Genomic DNA, 26,856 nt, shown 5'->3' on the forward strand with positions numbered 1-26,856 from the left:
TCATGTGGGCCCCACCCTCATGACCTCACTGTACCCAGTCACCACCTGAAGACCCCACCTCCACCCACCACTACACTGGGAATGAGGGCCTCTGTATATGAATTTGGGGGGCACCCTTCAGTCCACAGCAGTGGGCCTGGAGTTGTGCACAGACAGTCTCTGTGTGCTCACAAGGGTCAGGTGTGGCCAGATGCCCAGTGTCTCCGAGAAGCAGGTGCCCTGGAACCTGCCCATGCCATGAGGGCCCTGTGTTTCAGCTAAAGATGACCAGGAGGGCTGTGGCTTCTGACACGTGGATGGGGCTCCAGGGCTTGGACCGGCCCACGGGTGGCCATTAAGGGAGGGAGAGTGACAGGGCAAAGAACACATCATCATCCTCATCCTACAGATGGAGGTTAATGAGGGAGGGGTGCTCGAATCTGAGCCCCGGGGGGCCTGTGCTTAGTAGGTGCTGAGTCTGTGAAGGAAGCAGCTGCAGACGCAGAGGGACCCGCTAGTCTGTCGGGGGCACTTCCTCTCAGGCCCCAAGAGCACAGAGGTCCTGGACCTCACATGACCTCTTCACTCAGGGAGGCACAGACCTCTGAATATATGCATAACATCTTTCTGTGGCACGGCTGGTAGTGATCCTGGTGCAAATAAACCAGCCGCCAAAGGCATCTGAGGACCCGGGGACACCCTCCATCTCGCTGGTGACACTGCAGCGCGACAGGACAGGCACGTGTCCAAGGTGCTCACTCAGGCTCATTGGGGCAAAGCAACTGCCGATGGTGGATGCTTTAACACGGTGGAAATGAACAAGGAAAAAGGAAGGGAAAGAAAAGATGAGGGGGTGTGTGTGAAAAACAGTAATGGCTGTCGAATCTGGAGGATGGACAATGGGGCTCAGACACGCTCTTTTCACTCCCGTGTGTCTAAGAGCCGTCACGTCATAAAACAGACAGGAATGAGAAGCCCTGGGCTCAGAAACTTTTTTGATTCCACTAGCTCTTCATTGAACCATCAGGTGTGCGTTTGGAGCAGCCAGAGGGGTGTTCCCAGGAGGATGTCCCAGGGTCCCCACTACCAAACCCTGGAGGACCTGCATTTGTGGGGGGTGAGGGTGGTGCAGCCCCTGGAACCCCTGCCCACTGAGCTTTGCTAGGGGGGGCCAGGCTGCATGTGCCGCCCCCTCGTGGCCGCCTGCCCATATTGCAGCTGTATGTGATACCAGCCAGGAAGGGACTGGGGAAGCTGAGTCTCTGATGGAGTGGAGCCAGTGGGGACTGTGATGACAAGTGATGAGAGCAAGACCCTAGCATGGTGGGACTCACTGAATGCTCAGTGCATGCTTATATGGTAGGTCCTCCATCATCCCAACTTTATCCATATGGAGACCAGGCACAGAGAGGTTAAGTATCTTGCTCACACTCACTCAGCCTGGCTCCAGAGCACCTGTGTTCCTCTCTGCACTGACCTGCCTCTGGGGGCTGCCTCCAGAAGGTCACCCAGATGAACTTCTCAAATGAACTCAGGAGGCGTCCTCCTGGGCGAGCACAGAGGAACTGGGAGGCAGCCGTGACAGGGAGCCCGGACCTGGAGAGGGAAGGCTGGCTTTGCCCCCACCTCTGCCCTCCACTGACTAACTGTACCTGCTTCCTCACGTGGAAACCTGGCGAGCATCCACGGGCCCTACAGGCTGTTGTGAAAGCTCAAGACCATGCCAGGGGAAGGGCTGTGCAAACTGTGAAGCCACACGAACTGGGAGGTATTATCATTTATACCAACTTTATGTTACTGAGTCCCAGGACTGGATTTCTGGATCTATTGGAAAAAACAAACAAATGAGAGATTCGTGCCAGCTCTGGACCAGACTCGTGTCCATCCACGGATGTGGCCATCAACTGGGAAAGGATCGACACTAACTGGGCCCACATTAGGCCCTGGCCAAGGTGATTTCATTCTGCAAATGCTCAGAGCAGCCGGCTTGTGTCTCCTCGGGCCTCCTGAGATGCTTTATTCTGGCTCACACCTGCTCTGATGGCCAGTACTGTGGCATCCACGGACAGAGGAGGACGCTGAGGTTCAGAGAAGTTAGGCGAACTCACCACTGTCACACAGTTGCGTTTGGGGAGAGGCTGACTCCCCATCTCCTAAACCTCCGGGCACTTGGTCGGGGCGGACACTAACCCAGGAGGCCCTCAGGAGGCGAGGCATTGCGCCATTTTAGGTCTGAAAAGATCTCCCGAGTGGAAAGAGCGAGGGGCAGCACCAGCGTAGGGCCCTCTTAGGAAAACAACCAACACAGCCAGACAATAAAATAGCTCTTTTTTTATTCACTTGATTCGGATCATTGGAAATGTTCAACAATAAATAAAACAGAGCAGAGGCCCAGGAAGGCAGACTCTGGGTAACTTCATTCAAAACGCATCCAGCTTAACGCTAGGCTGCAAGACGCGGAGCGAGGACGGGGTGCGGGGTAGGGGGGAAGAAAGCAAATTTTCAAACACCAACAACCAACCCAATACGATTGCAAAGAAGAGAAAGTGCTCAGGAAACTTTGGCTTGGACGTGAATTCAGTGACGTGCTAACGCGATTGTGCCCCACAGGCTTCCTACGGGGCGGGGGCTCCTGACACCCCGGGTAGAGCCGGCATCTGGCTCCAGCCATCAGCAGGGGGGCCACGAGTGGCAGTTCTGTACTATGAGAGAAGCTAAGCAATGGGGTCAAGTTCAACAGGACTACAGACCTCTGATGGGCTGGGAGGGAAAACAGGAGGCGGGAAGCAGACTGGCGGTTTGGAGGAAACGGGGCGCTCTTTTGCTATGAAAAACCTTGCTGATGCCCTGATGTTGACAAACTGAGACGCCTGTCTCTGCTGTTCCTCCAACATCCCTCTTCCTTTCTTTGCACAGAGGTGTCACGTTGTGCCCCAGGGGCAGGAGAACTGATGTTTTATCACAAACAAGAGGAGGAAAGCTGATGCCATCTGGAAAACCTGTTAGCCCAGACCACAGGGGAGGATGGCCACAAACCCAGTAAGAGCACCGAGCTCTTTGGAAAGGCGAGGACAGTGGCTGGTTCCTGGCGGCACGTGGCCAGCATCCAGCCCTCTTTCCCTGGACAGCGGCCACTCAGGGCGTGGCCGTCCCTGGAGAAAGCATTTTCGATCATCCTCACGTGAGGAACCGTGAGTTCTCTCGGTTTTCCATTTTCCTTTGTGTTCAGGCTGCCTTGAAGAGAAGAGTTAAAGCAAACCTCACAGCTCTGAACATTCCCTGGGATTCCATCCCACCCTGGACCAGAGGCCCAGTCCACGTCAAGGTAGAATGAGCCTCTCACAGCCCCTTCCGGCTGCAGCAGACACTGGGATGCCATCAAGCCTCTCGCTACCAGAACTGCCCTCTCCACCTTCCCGTCTGGCTTCTGTATTTTAGGTCCTATTCTCTTGGCTCTGGCTGCTCCCTCTAGGCCCAGCCCATGTGGCTTGCTGGACGATACCTCACGAAGCCAGAGGTCCAAAAGGCATCAATTTAAGAATGTTCTTCTCTGCTCCCGATGGATCCGGGAGTCAGAGGCTACAAATCTGCCCTCCTTTCTCCCCTAGCAGGTGGGCGAGGGCAGGGCTCCAGGGGGATGTGGGTGCAGGTGCTGGCTTTGCTGCAGGCGGCTCCACCTTAAGAAAATCAGCCTCCTGGCTCACTCGGGGGCCACCGAAGGCTGCGACGCTGCTGGGAGCTCTTGTTGCTGAGACTGTGGGCAGGGACTCTCTGCTCCCTGCCACTGGGTGTGCTGGACAGGGGAAGGCCTGTCCACATCTGTTCTCCTGCCCATGGCACGCCCTGCGGGAAACACTCTTGTCCGATTCTCAGCCACCCTTACCCAGGGATGGGCCCCAGCTGGCTTAAACCAATCGATGCATTTAATCCCAGCCACGGTGACAGCTCTTATTCAGGTGAGTGTCCATTGCGGAGCCAGTGAGACGTCCGCTGGGGCCCGGGCAAAGAGCAGGGTCGTCTCCTCCACTGGAGAGATGGTATGACGTGGCAGGGGCTACAGCTTGCCGGGAGGAAGTGCAGAGCTGAGAGGCAGAGCCAGACACCCACACCCGGTTACAGCTCTTGGAGATGCTGGATGGAGCCCAGCTGGGAAAGCCCACCTCCAGACGTTTTCAACACGGAGCCAGTCACATCGTCCTATTGCCAGAACCTATTTGACTTGTGCTGTCTGCCACGATCGGGTCACTCTTCCAAGTCACTTCCCTTCCCGGGGCCACGTTTTTCTGCAAAATGGGAGAGCTGGATTCTGCAGGCTGGGAGACATCTCCCAGCATGGACAGCCTAGTGCAAGGGAGGGAGAGACGGGACGGGGACCAGATGGTAGCCCCGGGGGGCGTGCAGCTCCTCTGTGGACAGGTCCTCCCTTTGTGGACCTGCTCTGGCCTGGCAAAGCCCAGAAGCAGATTGCTCACTCTGAGCCCGACATCCCTGAACAGACTCAGCTCGCAGGAGAGGGGAAGAACTCAGGAGTCCCCGCTGCTCCCCGTCTCGGTGTCCGTTTTTCTCAAGATGTGTCCCTGGGACCGACCAGCCAGGGCGCAGACGCACGCTGAGTTCCTCCGTCAAGGACGGCCCTGAGCTCTGGGCTCCGAGGATTTATGGTGACCTCATAGCAACTGACAAGCCTTGATCAGTCAAGAGAAGCTTAAGTTTTGACGGATTTTAAAGCCGGAACATTTTTTTTAAAAGAAAAACACTTTCTGGATTCTAAATCTTTGAGAATCTAATAAAAGCTACGGCACCGGTCCCCAGGAAAATGCTCAGATGCACAGACTTGGGGGAAAAAAAGCAGACGTGGCATGCAATATCTGGGGCCCCTTTGATTTGCATGATGCCATCAGTGACCCCTGAGCGCCCATAATTCCTCCCTCCCCATTTGCAGAGGGAGAAACTGAGGCTGGGGAGGGCAGGACTTGCTGGAGCACTTGGGGGAGGGGAGGAGGTGGGCCCCTTGGTTCCGAGACTGACACCCGTCACGTTTCACCAGGAAGCTGTCACCTGTCCCCAAAGCAGCAGTGGCCTTTTAGGAAATGCTCTCAACAGGAACAGGGGCTTTTCTGATTAAATGTCAGTCATGGAGCCAACAATCACTATCCTCCTGTGCCTGTGACTCCACTCCCCACCGGGCCCCAAGCAGGTTCCGCTGAGTTTTGGAGATTCCTAACCTGAGACTTGATCCAAGTCGACAATGAGAAAGAAGGAAGGGAGGCTTGAAGGGAAGGGAGTTCAAAGCATTCTGCAAACCAAGCTGACACCCCAGGATCTGCCCCCCAGTGAGCCCCCGGGCCCTAGATACCCCAAAACCCCAAGTCTGAGGATTCCCACAAACCTCGCTTTAAGCTCCCCACTCCCCAGCTGCTGGGTGAGGCAAGAGCAAGCTGAATTAAAACACCAGGACCAGCGATGAGCCACAAAGTGCACATGATGTCAGCTGAATTTAAAAAAAAAAAATCAATAAATAATCAGGAAGGCTGATGAGGAAGGAAGAGCAGCGGGCAGTGAAAAGATGAGGTATGACATCTCCTGCTCTGACGGCCACCTTCCTACGACGGCCGCACGACTGCCAGGACACTGCGTAGGTGGCCAGCAGGCACTTGGCCCGAAGCTCGGGCCCTTGGGGGAAATGCGGGCTGCTGGAGGCGCTCTGGGTGGCCTCGGAAGGGCGCCGACTCCAACAGTCTGTGAAATGAGAGTGACCTTCCAGACACGGCGAGTGTCCTCCGAGCTTTGTTCCAACTCACGCTCTGGCTCGGGAAACGAGGAAAGATGCCCCCAGCTATGGAGCCATGGGGGGCTGTTGCTGGGGGTCCCCTTTCCTGAGTGAGGGCTTGTGCCTCATTTCAGCCAATGTGTACATCTCTCCCCCCAATACAAAGGCACGTAGAAATAGTCAGGCCTGCTCTCAGCTGTAAGTATAACCACAAAGATTGATTACTCGAGGGAATGTCAGCATGGGAAGACATCTGCTGGAGTCAGAAACACCTTGCCAAGGGTCTACGAAGACTTCAGGGTGGGGTGCCGCTCCTGGCCACCATAAATAAGTTTCGGGAAGAAAGGGGAGACAGGGTTGTCACGTCAAGGGAGAGAGAGGGCAGGCATCGTACAAAGAAAGGTGTCACCTCGGGCCAGTGCCTACGTTGCCCAACGTGGCTCTGTCCTGGAGGTGGTCCTCACTCAGAAACATCCCTGTGAGAATCTGAGTGTCAGCCAGGACCATTGCCCCTGGGAAGCCGTCCTTTCCTTCGGAATACGAGAGTCTTCCATCTCTGCACCCCCCGATCCCTCAGCGTTTGGAGACTAGACCTCTCCATATTTCTCCCCGCCTCCCCCAGCCCGGGACCGCAGCAAGGGGCTTCTCCCCTCCCGAGACCAGTTCTGAGACTTGCTCTGTAGCCCTGGTGGGGCCCGGCAACCTTGCTGAGTAGATGCTGCCAAATGTCGGGGTGCAAGGGGCTGCAAGGGGCACCCAGGCACACCCCTCAGGCTGGCCCTCGAAGTTCCCGGGACGGGACGGCTCCAGCGAGAGGCTGGGGCTGGCCCTCGAGAGGCGCGCTCTGGTGTGTCAGCAGTGTCATCTCCCCTTGAATATTCGGATCTTGTCGATGGACGCCAAGGTGGCCGTCACGTTGGACTCGAAGTCCCCATCGTGCACCCCAGTCTTGCGAAAAGCCCCCGCCGATGGGTTGTTCTCCCAGTAATGGTGCCAGTTCCCTCTGCTGTCTGCCCCGAAGCCGTACAAGTCCACCTGCAGGGCAGAGCGACGGTGAGACCCAGACAGAGGACCGCACGCAGAACCTCTAAGAAAGGAGCCTGAGGGCCTGCCCGAATCTGTAATTGCCACCCCCAGGGACCCCTACAGACTGACCCTTCTCTAGGGTCCTGGGACGCCCAGTGGCTTAGTGAGGCCAAAGCGAGTTAAGTAAAAGTGTGCTCCAGTGCCAGAAGGCACAGTGGGAGGCTGCTGCATGTGGGTGGCCCTGAGGGCGCTGGGTCTAGCCTCTGGGGCAGGGACGACCTCTTCTCCAAGGCTTGAGGGGCTAGGGAGGGAGGGAGGGGGTGGAGTGGATGGCAGGGCGGTGAAGCCCAGCAGGCCGGCCTGATCCCGGCCCTGCCACTTGCTGTAGACCCCGCGGGTGCCGCCAAAGCGCTTCTCTGAGTCTCTCTTTCCTCGTCTGGAAAATGGGGCCAAGAGTACCCACCACCGTGGGGCAGGTGCCAGGTGCTCAGCTCTTCTTCGCTTAGGCTAACATGCTTCTGGTCCAGGGGCCCCACTGGCCACTGGGCGAAGGGCCTTTCTTACACATGACAAGCCTTTACTGAGCACTCAGTCTGTGCCAAGCACTGGCTGAACACGTCAGAGTGCAGGCTGACCTTCGTCAGGCACCACCGGTGGCAAATTAGGGGTCGCATCTCAGCCCTGGGTGCTTACAACTCATGACAAGCACAGTGGTCTATGAGGGCCAGGGGCTAATGTCAGGGCTCCCGCAGCACGGAGAGGGAGGGGCCGATGACCGGAGAGGTCAGAGAGAGCTCGTCCGGGCAGGTGACATTTGAATTGGGTCTGGGAAAATGAGCAGAAGATGGCCAAGAAGACACACGGGAGGGGCTGTCAGGGTGAGGGAATGTGACCTAGGCTGCTGAGCGGGGGGACCCACAGGGGCCGAAGACAGCTCTGTGGCAGGGGCAGCCTTTGCAGTCAAGGTCAGCATGGACACGGGCCCGCCCCAGAGCAGGAAGGAAGAGACGGGAGCAGGGTTTCTGAGGCAGAACCCCACGCGTCTGTGACCAGCAGGCTGGGGGGTGGGGGTGGAGACGATAGGGAGATATGGTTTCTGGGACGGATGCCCAGGTTTCTGGCTGAAGAGACGGGGGGCTGGTGACAGAACAACCGAGGCAGAGGGGATGGGCTTGCCTTGCCACCGTCTTGACCTCTCCCTGAGACGTCCAACCATGAGCCAGGAGGGGGGCTGCATGTGACAAGAAGGGACATTGCGTGCCCCCCTGAACCCCGAGCCAGGGAGGAAGGGGGGGTGGGCACTGTGGCCCCCCTCCTGCCCCTCTGGCCAGGGTGGCAGCAAGCACCCCAGGTCATGGATGGACACCGGGCACAGGCTGGCGGATGGGGAGGCCAGTGCATGATGGGAAGTGCCTGCTTGCCAAGACCACAGGTTCTCAATCTCGCTGAATACTGGAACCCCTGGGGCACGGCCCCCACTCTCAGAAATCCTGGTGAAAATCCTGGGCCGCGGTGTGGCCTAGGTGCTGGGGTTCGGTGCCATAGATGATGCAAATGAACACCCGCCATCCAACCTGCAGCCTTGACAGCTTCCCTACGACAGTCTCCTCCTTTATTTTGCCCCCAGATCTGAGCTGCCACCCCTCGGTCCTGGCTCTGCCTTGGGAGCTCACACAGAATGAGCCAGAACTCTTGCTCCCGAGAACATTCTCCTAGAACCCTGCTGCTCCTTCTAACACCCGATGAGAGAGGCCTTGGAGGCCCCTCTGCAGAGATAAGGAATCTGAGCTTCTGGAAGAGACGGGCTAGGCTGGGGCCTGGAAAGAGGTCTGAGGTCAGCCTGACTCCCACGCCCTCAGCCCTGTCTTGCGATCATGCGATGAGGAGCTCTCGTCCCCCAGCGGCCAGGCGGGCACAGGGGAGAGGGCGGCCCACCTCGTCACAGATGTGCAGGGAGAAGATGACCGAGAGGATGCCGGTGGACGGGTACCGCCCGTGGCCCTGCAGCCAGTTGTCGAAGACGTACTTGATGAAGGCCGGGTGGTATATCAGGATCTGTGGGAGGGGAGGGTGGCCCACAATGAGGTGGTTGGCAAAGGATACCCAGCCCCGAGCCCTTGTTAGGTGCCACACACTGCTGTGGGCACAGGGGACCCAGCAGTGAGCAGAACCGAAAAATGGCCCCGCCTTGTAGGGCTTATGTTGTTGGGGGAAAAGATGAGCAGTAACCTTAATCATGAAGACAGAGGATGCTGGAAAAGAACTAAGCAAAGAAAGGGGATAAAGCCTGGGGTGAGAAGGTGACATCTGAACAACCACCAAATGAGGCCAGGAAGCCAGACAGGAGGCTGCACATGGAGGTTCCAGGGAACAGCAGGAAGTGGGGACAAGGATACTCCTGTCACACACATGCACTGAGCCACCCGTTCTCCCTGATACAGGCCTGAATGACCTTCAGTCCTTAAAAATGACCCTATGTGCTAGCTTTCCCTCTCCTTGTGTTACAGATGAGGAAACCGAGGCTCAGAGAGGCTAAGTAACGTGCTCAATGTCACACAGCCTGTGAAGACTGAGCTGGGAGGTGTGCTGGTGCCAGGCCTGGCCTTGGTTCCACTGCACACAGCTGCCTGAGGACAGTGAAGGGGACTTCTCAGGCAGCAGAGGGCGTGCACGTCCAGAAGTCTAGGAAGGGACCTGAGCAGGGGATCATACAGGTCTCTCCCAGTTCCTTTCTCAGCCCGGCCTCCATCTAGTGCATCTCTGGGAGACTCTCCCTTCCACCAGCCCCGCCCTATAGATTCACATCTATACCCCTGGCTGCACAGCACCATGCAAGAGGCAGCTGCTGGAGGCATGGGGAGAACTTCAGTTCCACCCATATGGAGAACTGCTGTGTGTCCCTGAGCAACTTACTTGACCTCTCTGACCTGATCTCCCCATCTAAGTATGATAATGTGTACAAAGGACCAGTGTAGTGGACACTTCACTTCTTTCATCCTTTTGCCCTTTGCCCATGCCTTGGCCAATCCCATACCAGGGCCCGCTGGGGAAGATGGAGATAAGGAGACACAGGAGGCAAGGTCTGCCTTTGAGAAGCTCACACCAGAGCAGCAGGTCTCAAACTGCGGCCGGCGTCAGCATCCCTGGAGGGCGTGGAAAAGCCCAGGGCTTCTGATTCAGCGGGTCTGGGGTAGGCTGGAGGATCTGCATGTGTACAAGCTCCCGGGGGATGCGGCCGCTCTGGGGTCCCCACCTGAACAAACTTTCCACGTATGGGATTCCCTCCAGCAGGGAAGCTCAGTGGGGGCTACCCTCCGCCAGCCTGGGGGCTCGGGGCTCCCCGCAGCCGGACACCAGCGAGAGGGGAGAGATGGCGCTCTCTGTCATCGCGCGGACCCTTAAAAATGCGCCTGAGCTCAGCGGACAAGGGCTTGAGCCGGGACTCACCTTGTCCTGTTTCACCTTGATCTTCGCGGGCACAGGCACGTAGGTGCTGCAGGAGGAGAGGAGCGGGTGGTCAGGTGGGGAGGGGCCTGCATGCCCCTGTGGGGTGTCGCCAAGACGGGGTGGGGCAGCCGGGGAGGCCCCCTTGTTCTCCCTGGGAAAGCTCGTCCCGCAGCAGCCGCCCTTTACAGCCACCAGAGGGCGGTCTCGGCTAATTCCAGGACTTTCCGCTGCTTCAGGCCCCTTCTCCCAGCAAAGTGAAGAAAGGGACACTGGCCCCCGGTCCTCTGCACAGCCTGAAGGAGCGCAGCGAGGCCAGAGCCCCAGCCCCACTGCCGGGCGCCGGTTCACGAGGCCCCCAGGGCCCCCTTTTCGTCTGCAAGGTCATACACGCCCCCGAGGTGAAGGCGTGAGTGCCTGGCCACCTGGCCTCATGTAGGATCTAGTTGGGGCAGTTCACGCCCCCCAGCTGGGGGGACTGGGCAGGGGAGGGGCGCCGAGCCCAGGCCCCGCCCCACTCCTCCTCCGCCCAACCTGCTTCCCTCACTGCCCCTCCCGAGAGCACAGCTCCCTAGCTGCCTGCGGCCCCATCCCTCAGGGTTCCTAACAAGGAGGCTTGGGGCCATGTGGCCCTCGAAGCCACTTCTCTTCAGGAAGAGTAAGGACTCAGGAATCGGCCCCGGGGGTGAGCCTGGCTCTGTGCAGTTCCCCTGGGGCAGGCCAGGCCTCAGGGTCCTCCCTGGGAGAATGGGGGCAACAGTGACCATCGGGAGAATGAGTGACCACACGTGCGGACGTCGAGAGGGGTGCCCCGGACACGGCGGGCGCTCAGGAGACGCGAGGCCCCCTCCAGGCGGCACAGGGAGATGCGGAGCTCACGGCCTCGACGCCCCGGTTCCCGCCTGCCCCCGCCCACCCAGCGCCATCTGGACGGTTTGAAGGCAGGCGGCCGTTTTCACTGGGGAGCACTGCAGAGACGAGGAAGGGGTCAGAACCCAGACATGCTGAGTCCTTTCTGGGGAGCCCCCCCTCCCGAGCAGTTTCTAGGGTTTGGGGAAGCACAAATTGGAGGTCTGCTCGGGAGTCACCGGGGGAGGAAGGCCGATGCTCAGATGTGCTAAGAGAAATGGAGGAAAGGGGCCAGGCAGAGGCGGAGGGTGGGGAGGCACCCGTCACTCCAGGAGGAAGCCGGGAGGAGCAGGGGCTGTGGGGGGAGCAGGGAACCATACGGCGGGGGCGGGAGGCATCGCACAGCGAGCAGGGGCAGCCACAGGCAAGTCAATGGAGCATCCATCCAGATGCCCCCAGGGGACTTACTGGGAGATGGTGCCCGTGGTGGTGGCGCTGACCACCCACTCCAGGTCGGTGGTCTTGAAGGGAACCAGGACCATGCTGACGTTCTCCCCCAGCTCCCGGAAGCTCTCAGGGTACACGAGGTGGTGGGTGGTCTTGCTCCCCACGTAGGCCTCAAACCCCACTGTGGGGGCCTTGTTCATCCTGGGAGGAGATGGGAGAGAAGGACACGCCTCGCATCGCCTGGCACCTTTAGCTCCGTACCCTGCGGGGCGACCTCAAGTGCGGTCCCTCCTCCACCAGGCCCCATTTCCTCGTCTGTACGATGGAGGCAATCTGGCACGAGTTCAAAGGCTTTCCAGTTTACGATGTCAAGCGAGCCTAACCATGGCCACCACCGAGACCTACTATGCGCAAAGCACTGCTGTGGCCAAGTGACATGTCTCATTAAACCTTATTGATAACTGAGTCCAGTAGGTATTTTATGGTCGAAGGAATCTGAGCACAAAGAATTTGTCCCGGGACAAACAGCTACTGAGTGGCAGCTTTGACCTCAGGTCTGTCTGACCCCAAACCTGACTCTTTCCAGTCACCGTGGCATTCCCACTGGACACCAGGCACACTGAGACTCCGAGAGGCCAGGGGAGTGGTCTGAGGACATAAAGTCAGAGATCCCAGAAACAGGAGACCATTCGAGAAGGCGTCCAGGGGGTCGTCAGCCCCACGGCCGCTCGTCCTTCTCACGCTAGGGCACTCGGGCCCCCGAGTCGGGTAAGTGGTGTGGTAGAGATGACAAGGAACCCCGGAGAGACGTGGGACATCGTCCTGGAATATCTACTTTACTGAGTGACAGGGAAATAGGTTTTAGGTTAAAAGTGTACAGTTATATTATGGCCTAGATTGTGGTATGGGGATGAACTTTAAAGAGGAAGCAAGAGTCTTCGAATTAATCTTGCCCTCTCGCCCGGCCTCTCGATGCCAAGCATCTGGCCCACTGGGTACCTCTCATGCGTGGCTTCCTCTCTGCTAGTCCGTCTCCATCCTGCAATGCACGGAGAGGGAGATTGAGGCACAGAGGGGCACTGAGGGGCCTGGGGTCCCCGGGTAAGTCTGGGCTCACCAGGACTGGGACCTTGACCTTCTGACCCTGAGCCAAGATGCCTGCTGCGACGCCAAGGGGCCCCTGGGCGCAGCGTGGTGGGCTTGGGACGAGGGTGCGGGCACTCACCTGAGCACGAAGTCGTGACTGTCTATCTGCGGCCCATACGACGACTCCTTCAGGTTGCCCGAGTTGCCCACGACGGCACAGCGCCGGCAGCCCACCGACCTCTTCCCCAGCAGGGGGTCCACGTTCCCAGGCACCACTCGGAACAGCTCCTTGATGGTGTCGTTGAGGTTACTGGGCTCCTTCTCCCGCTGGAGCCTCTGTGGGCACAAGATGGAAGGGGACAGGTCAGCCTGGCTGTGCTCCCTCTGGCTGGGGGGGCTCTGCCACCCTGCTGCTGGGCCCTGAGCCCCCATCTCTTGCTCACTGGGCTCCTCCTGTGTACCCTTCTCTGTGCTGGGCACCTGGAGGTGGAGGAGGCTCCGACAGCCACCTCCCCTTGCAGGATCACTCAGGGAGATGGGAAGGAAAGGGACCATTCATTCATTCTGCAAAGGTTTACTGAGCACCTATTACATGCTAGGGACGGCTCCGGCCACTTGAGATAATCAGCCTGGCTGATCTGAGTAAGACACGTAAGAGAAGGGTCAGGTGACACTCCGTGCCTTCCTCCCCTGCCTCTGCTCCCCTCACCCTCCCGCCCCTTGGCTCCGCCAGCCCCAGGAGCACTGGGCTCCAGCCACAGAATCAGCCCTGTGCTGGATGCATCAAGGCCTCCGATGTCTGCCTAGCAAATTGTCTTCATCCTCTAAGACCCAGCTGCAGGGGCAGTTGCCCCAGGACCTCCCTGACCCCCGGCAGGGGCGAAGGCTGGTTTTATCCTGAAAGTGACCAGCCATTCTGGTTGGCCTAGGTTGGAGGGGTTTCCCTGGAGGCAGGACTTCCGGTGCTAAAAGGGAGATGAGTCGGTCACCCTAGTGACACCCTCCTTGGACACGTCCTCCCACTGCGTCAGGTGGAGCTCCGCCACGTGGCACAGTGACGCCTGGTGACGCAGCTCACTTCCCTATTCAGAGTGGAACCTGGAGAGATTTCCTAAGAAGTCCTCCGTCTGACTCTGTCACCACGCCACAGTGTTGTGTCACTTCAACTGTACATGAGGAAGGCCCACATTGGTGGAGCCAGGTGTCCCAAATCCAAACCAGGATCCGAACCCAGGTTTTTAGAAACCTGCCTTAAAGCTTCTCCCACAATACCACCCCTGACCCAGATTCCTGGACCCTTGACCTTTGGAAAGCCCCATCCAGGGTTTGGAGGTGGGGAGGTGGCTATGGTGAGTCCCACCACTCACTCCCAGCTCCAGGGACAGGGGAGTGGCTGGGAGAGAAAGAAGAGGCTAGCATTTGCTTTGGCCATTGTCTAGGAGATTAGTGACCAGAGCGTGTGTAGGGAGATCCCGGGGCATCCGGTCCCCACCTGGGATGGAAGGAATCAGGGTCCCCAAAGCAGAGGCACACCAAGGAGACCCGGATGGCTCCTCTCGTTAAAATCGTCTAGCATCTCCTCTAGCATAAGACACTGCACCTGCCACGGGGGAGCCGCAGGCAACAACATCAGGACCACAGACAAGACTTCGCACCGGGATGGTTAGAATTAAAAAAAGGGAAAAGAACACGTGTTGGTGCGGACGTGGAGGATCTGGAAGCCTCGTGCGTTGCCGGTGGGAATGTAAAATGGCGTGGCCACTGGGGAAAACAGTTTGATGGGTTCTCAAAAGGTGAAACATAGAACTACCATATGACCCAGGATTTCCACCCCTAAGCATTAAGCACCCATGTTCGCAGCAACATTATTCCCAACAGCCAAAAGAAAGGTCAAAGCACCCAAGTGTCCATTGAGGGATGAAGCGATAAACAGAATGTAGCACGTACGTACAATGGGATATCAGTCACTCATCAAAAAGAAGGGCATCTGGATCTCTGCTACAAGTGATGGACCATATGCTCAGCGAAATAAGCCCAACACAGAAGGATAACTATTGCACGATTCCACTTAGATGGCGTAGCTGGAATCGTCAAATTTATCGAGACAGAAGGTAGAATGGAGGTTGCCAGGGGCTGGGTGGAGTGGTCGGGGGAGATAGGGTTTACTGGGTGTGGGGTTTTTGTTGGGGTCGATGAAAAAATACTGAGTACAGATAGTGATGATGGTTACACAACACAGTGAAATGTATTTAATGCCACTGTTTCTTCTTCTCCCCCAAACCCCCCAGTACGTAGTTGTATATTCTAGTTGCAAGTCCTTTTGGTTGTGACATGTGGGACGCCGCCTCGGCATGGCCCGATGAGTGGTGCTGTGTCTGTGCCCGGGATCCAAACCTGCAAAACCCTGGGCTGCAGAAGCAGAGCGCACAAACTTGGCCACGGGGCCGGCCCCCAGCATGTGCTTCTGTAGGATCTCCTGGGGCTGCTCCATGCTCCTGAATGCGTGACCACCCAGGATCTTGCGAAGGGGTGGACCTGACTCAGTGAGGCTTGGCTGGGCCCAAGGTTCTGCATCTCTAACAGCCCCCAGGCCACGTGGCTGCTGGTGGTTCAGGGACGAACTCCTCTGTGAACCCCTGGGGCCCACGGCCGTAGCCAAGCCAAGCTCCTCTGCAGGAAACTCCTGGAGGTCCCTGCCCAGGGAGGCCCCTGTGCACCCCAACATTGTGAAGACGCGCTCAGGACCAGAGAAAGCCCTCCGTTTGTGTCATCACCTCAGGAGAGCATGGCCCGGTATGGTGGATCAAGGAGTGACATGGCATTCTTTCATCCAGTGCCCGACAAGCTTTACTGTGCACCTACTGTGTGACAGGTGTGCATGCTTTGCCTCAGAGGCCCGGGGGCTGGAGGACTCAAGGCTGGCAAGATACATGTGTTGGGAGCACAGCACAGCATCAACTTGATGCCTGGCCCGGCGATTATTGACTTTCTCTTCTTTAGTGACTCACTTTAGAAAAAAAGTTAAGTTTATTTTCAAAGGAAATTCACATCTCTACCACTAGTGGAAAGTAAGGGTTACCTGGCAGAAGTAAAAAAATAATTGTACGACACGATGAAAACAAAACGACGCTACTTGATCCCAGCTCCATCCTTTTGCTCGCGCAGGCGAGCAGACCTCTCTGTCGGCAGGAAGATTGACAGGTGTTAGAGAGGAGCACAGTGAAACATCGGGCCCAATTAAAATCCTTGCGCCGCAAAGATGGAAAGAGAATGAAGGCCTGAATTACTTCCTCGCTTGTGATGCGATGTTCCAGAATGACCTGCCCTCGTATCACCTAGAATCACACTGTGGGCCACACTCTGCAGAGTCTTGGATCTGTTCTGGTCCTTTGTTGGCAGAAGGGGAGCCTGAGGCCCAGAGCAAGGGTCTGGGCCACGGGGTGAGCACATCAACACATCAACCCACGGCAGAGCCCAGTACAACATGGGTGGGAAAACTGAGTTGTGTGTCTGCGGCTTAGAATCCCAGAGCATCACTCACCAGCCGGGGTAGCAGGGGCAGGTCAACACTATGTCCCTGTCTCCCCTGGGAAGGAAAAGTCTGATTTCTCTGCCTTTTGTAAATGACAGTGAAGGTCCTACAGGCCGGCTGAGGCTGACACACACACAGGAGAGAAAGGTGACAAGTTCTAAGATGCCCTCTCTCCCTCAGTCTTCCTGACTAGTTTCCAGGGATGTTTCTTTGTGTACAATCGGCACTCAACAAGGGCCTGCCAACTGACCCTCTGGGCTCCTTGAGGAAGCAGCATCTTAGGGCAGCACTTGGAAGCAGAGGCCGAGACAGGGATGCAGGCACATGGGGCGGCGCTGTCTGCAGAGGGATGGGGGGAGTGGGAGAGGGAGGCGGTCTCCATCATGTCAGCAGGCTGGGACCAGCGGGAGGCGAGTGGGGCGTCCGGGCGCCCAGTTTACGGAGGAGGCATGCTGGAGCTCAGAGCACGGCCCGGGAGAGGGCGCTTCACTCCTGCACCTGCTCTTCCACCCGATCCCACGGGAGCTCTGGGGTGAGAACTGGAGCACAGACTCTGTTCCGCCTTGAGGCATGATGGCTGGCCTTCCATACCCCATGTTGGGCCCCCTGAGCGTGCTGGCGAGAGGTTCGCTCTCCTTCCTGCCCTCCCTTCCTTCTCTGCCTGGTGAACTTGCTCCTCCTGGGCCAGCTCGCAATGCAGCATCTTCTGGGGGGCCTTACCCACGTATTTAGGACCACTGGCCCCTCATCACGGGCCTTACTGTGATCCAGATGCTGGTGGCTTGTGTGTCTGGCCCCCTCAACATGAGAACAGCAAGCACAGGCATAACACACAGTATCTGCTGGACAAATGTTTGCTGAATGAATGAGTGACCTCTGCCAGGGTTGATAACATTCGTTCATTCATTCATTCTACCCATCACCACTGGGCCCCCATCAGGTGCCAGGCGCTGTGTGGGGCGGGCAAGTCAGAGCTGGGCAGCAGTTGCTTAGGGAGCACTTGTGCTGGGCGTTGAGAACTGGTCACAGGTGGAAGCCAGCCTTCTGTGGTTCTTACATGCCAGGCCCTGTGCCAAGAGCTTTAGAGGCGTTTTCTCATTTATTTCCCATGACTGTCCTATGAGATGTGTGGTGTCAGGTACCCATCTTACAGATGAGAGGACTGAGGCTTGGAGAGGTGAAGTGGATTGGGAGGGCCCCCAAGACAGTTTGCATACTGCAGCCTGACTCCAGAGTGTGTCCTTTAACTAGAATGTGATCCGAACGTGCCCCGCCCCAGCCAGGTGAGCCTGGGAAGAGCAAAATGGAGGTGATGAAATATTCACATCCCCTTGGGGGTGTGGGGAAGGCGAGGGGGCAGGGCCTGGAAAGCTTGGCCAGGACCTGGCCAGAAGTGGCACTTGGCATTGGATGGGAGCCCGCATTGCACACTTCTGCACTGAGCACGGATGTTGGAGGGGAAGATGCTCCTTGTGGGGGGGCGGACAGAGACCAGGGACAGGAGGCCAAAGGCTGCCTCTGCCTTCAGAACGCTCCCCTGGGCACCATCACCTGCTTCCTGAGTTTGAGTAAATAGACAGGAGGATTCGACAGGCTATGTGGCTTGTCTCACATCGGGGGAAGAAGGGACCCTCGTCCTGGTGTCTGGGACAGAGACTGGAGGCGAAGGCCACCGGGTCGGCAGGCTGATGGAGGGTGGTGGGTCCAGCCAGGGACGGGCCCTTTCCCGAAGCCACGTGGCCCGATGCCTTCAGTCTCCTGGCTTGCGGGGCATGTGGGTAATTTGTAAACTGACCCGGGAGTGATTGCTCCCATCTTCTTATTCCTGCTAGAGCTTTCATCTGCTCCGTCTCCTTCACTAACCGGGATACTGACGCCCATCGGCCAACGGGGAATATGAAGCTTAGAGGCAGGATGGGAGCTCGGGACCCCACAGTTCTCACCTAACACTCCTTCAGGCCCACTGGGTCGGCTGTGGGCCCTGAATCTCATGCCCTCCTGTTTCCCGAAACCCTGAGGAAGAAGGGATGAAGTCTCCATTGGCCTGGCTCAGCCAGACAGACAGAGACACTGGGCTCTGTGAAAATGGAGGCAGAAACTGGAGGGATGCGTCCAAAAGCCAAGGAACTCGAAGGACTGCCACAACCCTCAGGAGCTAGGAGACACATGGGACAGACTCTCTTTCGGAGCCTCCGGGAGGAACCAACCCCGCCAACACCCTGATTTCAGACTCTGCCCCCAGATCTGTGAGAGAATACATGTCTGTTGTTATCAGTCACCCAGTTTGTGATGATCTGTTACAAGAGACACAGGAAGCGAATACAGATCCCCCTGCTCTGACTTATATATAGCAGATCCTCAATAAATAGTTGTTGAATGAACGAATGACCGGTATTCTGAATCCTGCTACGCACCTGGCAGGGCCCCAGGTGCACACCGGGGCCCGAGCGTTTTGCAGCCGGGATCCGCCCCCCTACTCGCCCTCAGCCCCACCCTCAGCCCCAGGTCTCACCAGCCACCAATTATAGGCATCTTCCTCCAGGAAGGCGTTCTGCACTGTCAGCAATGGCTGCATGGACCGGTTGAACCTCTCATCGAACCAGGACGAGACCTTCTGCTGGCCGATGCAGCGGGCGCAGCTGCAGGGCCTGTGGGAATACTGTACCAGCTTCTTGAAGTTCTCCGAGAGCTCGAGGACCATCTGCTTGGGGAACCAGGCGGTGGTCACCACAGTGTGGGAGTAGTTCAGAAAGAAGGAGGTGAGGAAGATGAAGAGGATGAGGAGGGTGAGCACTTTGAGAATCCTTCTCCTGTGGGTCGCCATTTCTGCTTCCCTGCTGGGGGCCTCCCGGGGATGGGCTGGAGGAAATCACAACTAACTGAGGACGGATTCTGCAGAAGGATCTCAGAGAGAGAGGCTCGATCCCAAGGTAAGGTGGGGCTGCGTGGGGGCCTCAAGGTCTGCCACGGCCGACTTCCCTTCCGCTGATGTGTCGACGACACCCCGAGACAGTCAAAGGCTGAGTGGACCACTCATGTGGGTTGGCTTTTCCTGTGTATAATTTGTCTTTTCAGGAAATAAAGGAGCCTGCTTCCTTAGCAATCCTTCAACAGCCGATAACGCCTCTTGATGAAGCTTTAATCAAACTTAACAGTGATTTCCTTTCTCATCCAAAGAGGCTGAGGGGTAATTAATCTTTGTGACAGTCCAGGGTCCCTTGGGGGTGAGGACCTCGAAGGGAGGGTCACAGTGCAGGATAAAGGGAAGCTGTCTTGGCCACCGTCCTCCGGACAGGATGGCGTGTGATGCCCTTTAATTAGAACTCGGTCTTTCCGATGCTGTCACCAGAGATGTGGTGGTTACACAGCCGGCTTGATGAAGGCACTGAGGGTTGTCTGTCATCTGCATGGAAAAGGAGGAAGAAAACAGGATGACATTCTATTACCTTGTTATAAAAAAATATTTCTCTCTCCCCACCTCCTCCAGGCTGAATTCCATTATCTTCCATTCCATGGTCAAGCAGACGTGGTAGGCAATCTATATGCCCTCTGGAGCCTCGGCGTGTGCTTGCAAACAATGGGATGTTAGCGTCTATTCTGCAAGGTTGCTAAGGCACATGGGTGTCCCACCCATCTTTCCTGCAGCCAGAACCTAGGACATTTAAGGATTCAGCCAAAGTGTGTGAACTGAGTCAACGATGCGCACGGAGCACTGCCCACCGACTGCTAATACAGGCCGCTTTTCCTCACCTTCACTCTTTTGGATTCTGAATTTCAACAAGAAACATGGTGTGCGTGGTACCTGGCCCAGACCGTCCACTTACCCTGGCATTCAGGCTCTGCCCATCAGCCTCGGTCCCACAGAGTGGGCTTCAGAGGGCCCGGGTTCAAGTTCTGGTTTACCAGCTGTGTGGCCTTGGGAAAGTTCCTCAACCTTCCTGACCTTCAGTTTCCTTTTCTGTAAAATGGGATGATCATATCCCCACTTACAGAATGGCTATGAAGATAAGATAAACTGAGATATACTGAGCTTCTGGTATCTGTTAGGCAATTGCTAAACCTTAATTTTCCTTTTTCAGTGTACTGAATGAATGAATGTTCTTGGATGATCCACGAAAAGCCAGACACGATCGTACATTCCTAATTATCTATTTCCTTAGATAATCCTCAAAGTATATTGCCAGCTAGATAGAGAGTTCCCATTTTGCCCTTGGAAGAAACTGAGATTTAAATGACTTGCCCACGGTCATGGGGAAGGAGGAAGCGGAATGTGGACGCACGCCTGCAATGCTCTGATTCCGTGCACCTGGAGGCACGGGGCACCAGAACGGGGGAAGGGCTGTGCTCTGGAAGTGACTTTCATCTGTGAACTGGTCTTAGGATGACCATAGTTGGAGGGATACAGAGAGAGGGAGTATATTGAATCAAACAGAGGAGGCGGAGGCTCCTCAGACGCTCATAACACAAGTCCCCAGACGTTCCTGATTTCTCGGGCCTTCTGTGCAATTGTGGTCACCCCTCTGCCCCAGAGCCTGTGACTCCGGTCTTTGCACGGAACGTGCCCCCATCTCTACCTATCTGATCAGTTCCTCCCCATCCTCAACATGCAGGTCGTCAACGAGCAGGACATATTTTTTCCAGTAAAGTGACAGCTGATGGGAGATTGATTACCTTTTGGTAGAAAGAGGGGCAGCTGGAAAATCAGATTAAATCCACGGGGCCATCTTGGCGACCTCTAGGGCTCAAGACATGCTTGGTGCAACCCCCTGCAGCTTCCTCGCTCCGGGGGCGAGGTCATTTTGATTTGCCCACTGCTCCATTTTTCACTTTTCACACCAGCCTGGCTTGTGTTTAGAACCTACTGGTGTCCACAGCTGTCCCTTCCAGCCGCCCCTGCCCCTCCATCCGAAGCAGCTCTGGCATTTGAGTTCCATTAACTTGCCTGTCTTCAAGAGCAGGCTCTGATTTAATTTGGCCTGCACAGGGTTCCCCCTCCTCTTACCACAGTAATTGGTCCAGGGATGGGTATGTGTCCTAATTCATCAAATCAGAATGAGGCCCCTGGCTTTGGAAGGGAGGGAAGAAACTTTCTTTGTCTCTAGCTGGTGTGATGTTTGGATGTGGAAGTCAGGGTCATGCTGGCCATTTTGGTAGCTTATGGGGAAGAGCTGAGAGCTGAACATGGCCCAGACAAATGGTGCTAACGCCCTGATCTAGCCATACCTGCAGCCCACCCTACACCTTGACTTTTCAGTGACATGAAAGAATAAATCCCCTTTATTGTGTAAAGCAGATTACCTGTAACTTGAAGCAATATGACTGACCCAGAGAGGTCACAGTTGCTTCTGCCTTTGGGCTTCTGCCCAGACTATCCCCACTGTCCAGAAAATCCACCCCACACTGCTTGGCTCTTACTCATTCTTCAGAGCTTAGCTGGCGCTGACTCCTGGAGGAAGGTCTGACCACTCCTCGCACCAGGAGGGGCCTCTCCTGGCTCCCGCAGTGCCCTGGCTCGACACTGCCTGTGCTGTTTACTCACTCATCTGTCTCCTCCCTGGGCTGGGAGCTCTGTGAGGATAGAAACTCAGCCTCACTCATTGCTAGGGCCCCATCCCCTGGCACATACGTGGCATGAAGGGATGCAGAAGGGAACGAAGGGAAAGGCAAGGGCCAACAATTCAGAGGAGAGATCTGAGCAAGAAAGCACAGACTAAGAGTTGGAAGATTCTGATCCTCACCAGGCTGTATCACCCACTTGCTGTGCGACTGTGAACAAGTTACCTACCCTCTCTGAACCATTCCTTCAACTGGAAAATGGGGCTGAAAAATAACACAGATTCTGTTCACTTCTGGGGGCCATCAACCGAGCAAGGTGTGTCCATTCATTCGATATTACTCATTACCCATTTGCTGGGGCCTCTGTTTGCCAGGTTCTGTGCTAGGTGGCTGGGATACACCACGAAAGATTCACGGGTGGGAGCTTCCCAGACACCTACAAGGCCCTGGTGCCTTTGGGAGAAAGGAGGCTGTCTGCCCAGATCAGCGTGGAAAGGAGCAGGTTATGGGATCAGAAAGGAGCAGGCACGTACGTGGGTGGGGTGGAGAGCTGGGGGCTGTGGAAGCCACTATGAAGACTAAGTTTTCTCTGAGTGACAAGGAGACCAGCTGGAGGGTCTGAGCAGAGGAGTGACACGGTCCCACTACATTTTCTTTACAATGAGCAGGGACCTTGATGTCCTTCTGACTCTGTACCCTGATGCCAAGGGCAGACAAGGTCACTCCAATAGGTGACTGTTGAGCTGCTGGGATCAAAGAAAGTTCTGAACTGAGGTTTAGGCGCCCTGCCACGTCCTGGCTCCATGAGAGCGGCGGGAATGTTCTAAGCTGATGCTGGGGGTGGGGTGAGAGTTGGGACAGAGGGCGAGGCTGAGCGGCAGGAGCGAGGGGGCGGTGACACACTCCTCCCGTCCATCTGGCATGTCTGGGAGCAACACCTCCAGGGCCAGCGTGCTCGGTGGGAATCCCACCTACCCTGAGGGGCTCCTGGGCTGTATCAATTAGCACTTTGGAAAGCCCTGGAAAAAAGTGAATGGAAAAGCAAAAAGCCTCCTCCACCACTTCCCCAGCTACGGGGAAGAAAGGAGGAACGCGTGACTTCCCCATACGCTGTGAGCGAGGCAGCCGGGAACACGTGGGGACGCAATGGAACCCATGCCGAGGCGCCACGGGTCAGATATCTTTGTGTGCGAAGAGTGCGGGTGAGGGAGGCCGGCCGTGTCTCCCCAAAGCAAAGAGGAGAGGAGACGGAGGCGAGGGGACAAGGCTCCCGGTCCCGTCTGTGGAGTGGCCGGCATCTCACGGCCACACGCTAGAACCCTGGAGGAGGCACGGAGACCGTGTGTGTGACAGCCTGGCGGGGTCACCAGCACACGGTTGACACATGTCAGGGCCCTGGCAAGGACTCAGAAAGTAAGGATTTCCCTATGGAGGGTCCCTAATGAAGACACACTCCCTCGGCAATAGGAAGATGGTGGCAATCACCAGCCGCAGAGAGAAGAATTGTTTCCGATGCCTGGAAAAGCAAATGAACGAACAGGATGGGTTTTTGAACGTTTCGTTGATGCCTGCTGACTGCACAGTAGTTATTGCATGGCTGGGATGTGCTGCGAGCTCTGTGCATAGCCTCCCTCGCTGTGGTGGTTGGTGAAATGACTCAGTCCTGCAGGTTGGTGGCAACGTTAGCACTTCTAATAAACAGCTGCTGCAATGTCCTCCACGTGACCCTCACATCAACTGAGCGAAATGCATGATCATGCCTCTTCCCCTGAAATGGGAAACTGAGGTTCAGAGAAGGCAAGTGACTTGTCCACGGTCACACAGCAAGATGGGGGCAAAGACAACAGTCCAACTGAGGCTTCTGCCTCCTGCTCCTTTGACGTTGCCAGGGCTAATCGTTCTATTTCATTGATACCTGCTCCCATCTTCATTATTTCCTTTCTTGTCATTTCTCTGTGTTTGAAAACCTGCCGTCTTTCCAACCTCTTGAGCTGGGTATACCGTGTCCATCCTCTCTTCCACCGTGTCTAATCTGTTCAAAGAATATAGTCCGTTCTTCATTTCCGTTATTCTATTTTTCAGTTCTAGAATTTCCATCTGGGTACTTTTTCTGTAAGTTCTAGTTTTCTGGTGAAATTCTCCATCTTGTCATCTCTCTTCCTGCAGTTATTCATCACCCTTATTTTAAAGGCTTTGTCCATACTTTGTGACATTTGGACAACATGCGGGTCTGCTTCTGCTGTCTATTTTCTCTCTGTCTCTCTGGGGTCATCTGGTCCTGCCTCCTGGCACGCCTGGTACCCGCGGACACGGCGCGCCCCTGCCGTGCATGGGGGAGGCTGTCCTTACTCAGAAAGCAACTTTCCTTCTCCTGGGGGCAGGCAGAGCAGGGCACATACCCTGTTCCAGCTGGCGATGGGGATGCTTGGCGCTGCCCTTCCCTTTGCATGACGACTCGTTATTTCCGGTTTGCCCTTCCTCATAGGGCAGAGCCCTTCACGTCCCATAGCCGGGATGCCGCCCACGGCACCTCTTCCTGTGGGCCCTGGTCCCCAATTTCTGTCTCCCTGCCCTGGTGAGATGGCCAAACGCTCGGTCCAGCCGTTCAGCCTCTCGCTGCTGTTTCCAGCTCGGGCTCCCAGGCTCTGGTGCCGGGCAACTTCTCCACTGGAGATGCCTTGAGAGGACAATGGGGCATAGGGCGACTCTCTTCCCTGTGGTTCCCTTTGCCCTAGGGTCTTGGCTGACTCGGTGGTCCTGAAATCTATTTTTTATTACTTTATTTGTTTTGCTCTCCACCAATGTGAGACTGCCCAGCACAAGGACCTGCTGCTCTCAGCATGCCCTCTGGACTTACAGCCAGCACAGGGAACGTGGGACTCAGCCCCCTCGTTTCCCTCCTCTCGGGGGTCTCCACCCTCAGGTCCTGGCTGCCGTGGTTGTTGTGGAATGGCTTCAGAGAGCCGGAGCGCTATCCTATCCAGCTCTTACAGCCCCCGGCGGGAGGAACGGGCCGGCACAAGCTCCCGCCGCTGCCAGCATTGGAAATCACAGTGTGTCTCCTCCGCCTCGCGGTGTGCTGGTGCCCGGCGTGGCATCCTGCACGGGTTAAGGGCTTCGCCTTTCTGGAGAAGACGGTGGGGCCCATAGGCACCATGGCAAATCTCCTGTCGGCAGCCGAGTGAGCAGGTGGTGGCAGAAGGGAACGAATCAACAGGCCAGAGGGTTGTCGCTGCCACCTGTGTCCGCCACCACCTCTGTCCGCCGGGGGAGGCCCAGTACCACCTGCTGTCACGGCGGCTCCTCGCACACCCGCTGCGGGACACACAGTGAGCATGACTTCCAGCTCAACCCGTGAGGAGTTGCTGTCGGGATTTAGTGTCCGTGAACCTTCAGAGAGTTGAAAAACGGATCCCACCACGTCCCGGCCTTTGGGGGCCTGGTTGGCTTCACGCGGTGGCCCAGGGGACGCATGGAACAAGAACTGGCTGGTGAGGGCTCCCAACCTTCCTTCAAAGAAGAACAACTCTTTCATGCGCTCCAGCCCAGGCCTGATCGCTGGACACTTGAACCCATCGATTCTGGTTCTGTGAAGGACCTGCTAATGGATCATGGCCAACAGTGGTTGGCATAAAAAATGGCACAGACAGATGTGGGTTCAAATGCTGACTCATGCTCCTAGCTGTGTGCTCCTGGGCAATGGCCTGCATCCCTCGGACACTCGCTTTCTGAATCCAAAAAGCAGGACTAATGGTGCCCACATGGTGGATTGCTGTGGATAAGATGCTTGCACACAAGGGACCAGCTTGGTCTCCGGCACAGAGCAGGTGCATTGCGAATGTCCATTCTCTTTCCTCCCAACGTCTCGGGCTCCTCATTTGCAAAGAACCCAACAGAACTGCTGGCTTACCCTACTAGTGGGGTTATTTAAAAGACCGAATGAAACCAGGCACGAAAGAACAAACCTGGGGTATTATGGAAACGGTGATTCCGACTGGCTGCGTCAGTTGCTTCCTTCCCTGGAGGGGCCGGACAGCCAACCCTTCACTGCATTCTGCTCCACTGGCCATGCATGACCTCTGAGATCTTGCAGGGAAGGGGTCCCCAAGCAATGAGGGGGCTAGCGGCCAGCGGAGCGTCTGCAGTTCACACGCCCAAATTCTCTATTCAGAGGTTCAGTTCTCAGAGCATCCATGCGGTCTGCATGGGAAGACTTCTGGGGCGTGCTGGGTCTTGCTGCTTGCAAGGCCCTGATGCTGGCTGCAGTCTAGCAGAGCCCCCTTGCCTGTCACCTTTCCAACAGCTTTGCAGGCACCAGATCCCCTGAACCAGATCCTTCTGCCTAAAGCTTCTGTCTCAGTCTCTTCATGCATATGTGGGGATCAGAACAGGGCCTGCCTCACTGGGTTGTGTGGAGAGACATGAGTCCGCACGAGGAAAGGCTTCAGAGCTGTGGCTGGCACGCAGCCGGTGCTCTCGAATGCTCAGTTTGCTTCCTCAGATCCCTCCAGCGGTTTGCTGTCCTGCACGGAGCACCAGATGCACCTCAGCCCTGTCATTCTGGCCCCACTGCATCTGACACATGTGCAGGCGGAGCTCAAAGGGAGAAGTGACTCGTCCAATGACACACAGCGAATGGTGCCAGAGCTCAGAAGACAGGCGAGCCCCAACTCCAAGACGCGCCTCGTCCTTAGACGGAAGCCACTCTGTGCCAGCAGCTGCCCCTGCAGGGAAAAGGCGAAAGGCCGAGCCTTTTGCAGGGTGACCCGGGGATGGGAAGGGGCTGCTGAGCCTCCGGTCCCCTGTCGATGACATGGAGATAAACATCGTTCCTGCCTGAGGTGGCCGCAGAGAGTCATAATCAATCTAAAAACTGGAAGGACACCTACATTTACGGAGGGCTCTTCTCTGCCGGACCCTGTTCTAAGCACGATCATGGATCAAACGGCCCCAAACCTGCACCAGACCCTCCGCTGGGAGGTGGTGAAACGAGATTCCAGGGGAGGTAGGGCCCAGCGGGGTTGGGGCTGGGGTCGGCCCTGAGCCCGGTGTCTGAGGTGCAGGAGAGGGACAGAGAGGACCCCTGCTGGGTGACGGCAGTGTGACCACTGCCAGGGCCTCCGTGGGCCAGCACGAACCCTTCTTTGCCTGTTCTGTTTCCTCCCTG

General features: G+C 56.6%; 1 protein-coding gene across 2 annotated transcripts in view; it reads right to left on the reverse strand.

Annotated features, from left to right (window-relative positions):
• Nucleotides 1-2,290: 2,290 nt before the first annotated feature.
• Nucleotides 2,291-26,856, reverse strand: part of ST3GAL1 (ST3 beta-galactoside alpha-2,3-sialyltransferase 1) — an 84,809-nt gene continuing 60,243 nt past the window's right edge. For both annotated transcript variants that reach the window (XM_044781174.2, XM_070481643.1), the window contains exons 3-8: nt 18,646-19,536; nt 12,741-12,937; nt 11,537-11,716; nt 10,223-10,268; nt 8,711-8,830; nt 2,291-6,784 (exon numbers count right to left, since the gene is read on the reverse strand). In XM_044781174.2, coding sequence (XP_044637109.1) covers nt 6,611-6,784; nt 8,711-8,830; nt 10,223-10,268; nt 11,537-11,716; nt 12,741-12,937; nt 18,646-18,957 — 1,029 coding nt within the window. In that variant the 5' untranslated portion in view covers nt 18,958-19,536 and the 3' untranslated portion in view covers nt 2,291-6,610. The remainder of the gene's footprint in view (nt 6,785-8,710; nt 8,831-10,222; nt 10,269-11,536; nt 11,717-12,740; nt 12,938-18,645; nt 19,537-26,856) is intronic.

This window comes from Equus asinus, chromosome 12 (assembly GCF_041296235.1).
Source record: "Equus asinus isolate D_3611 breed Donkey chromosome 12, EquAss-T2T_v2, whole genome shotgun sequence".
In the NCBI taxonomy this organism is placed as follows: Eukaryota; Metazoa; Chordata; class Mammalia; order Perissodactyla; family Equidae; genus Equus; species Equus asinus.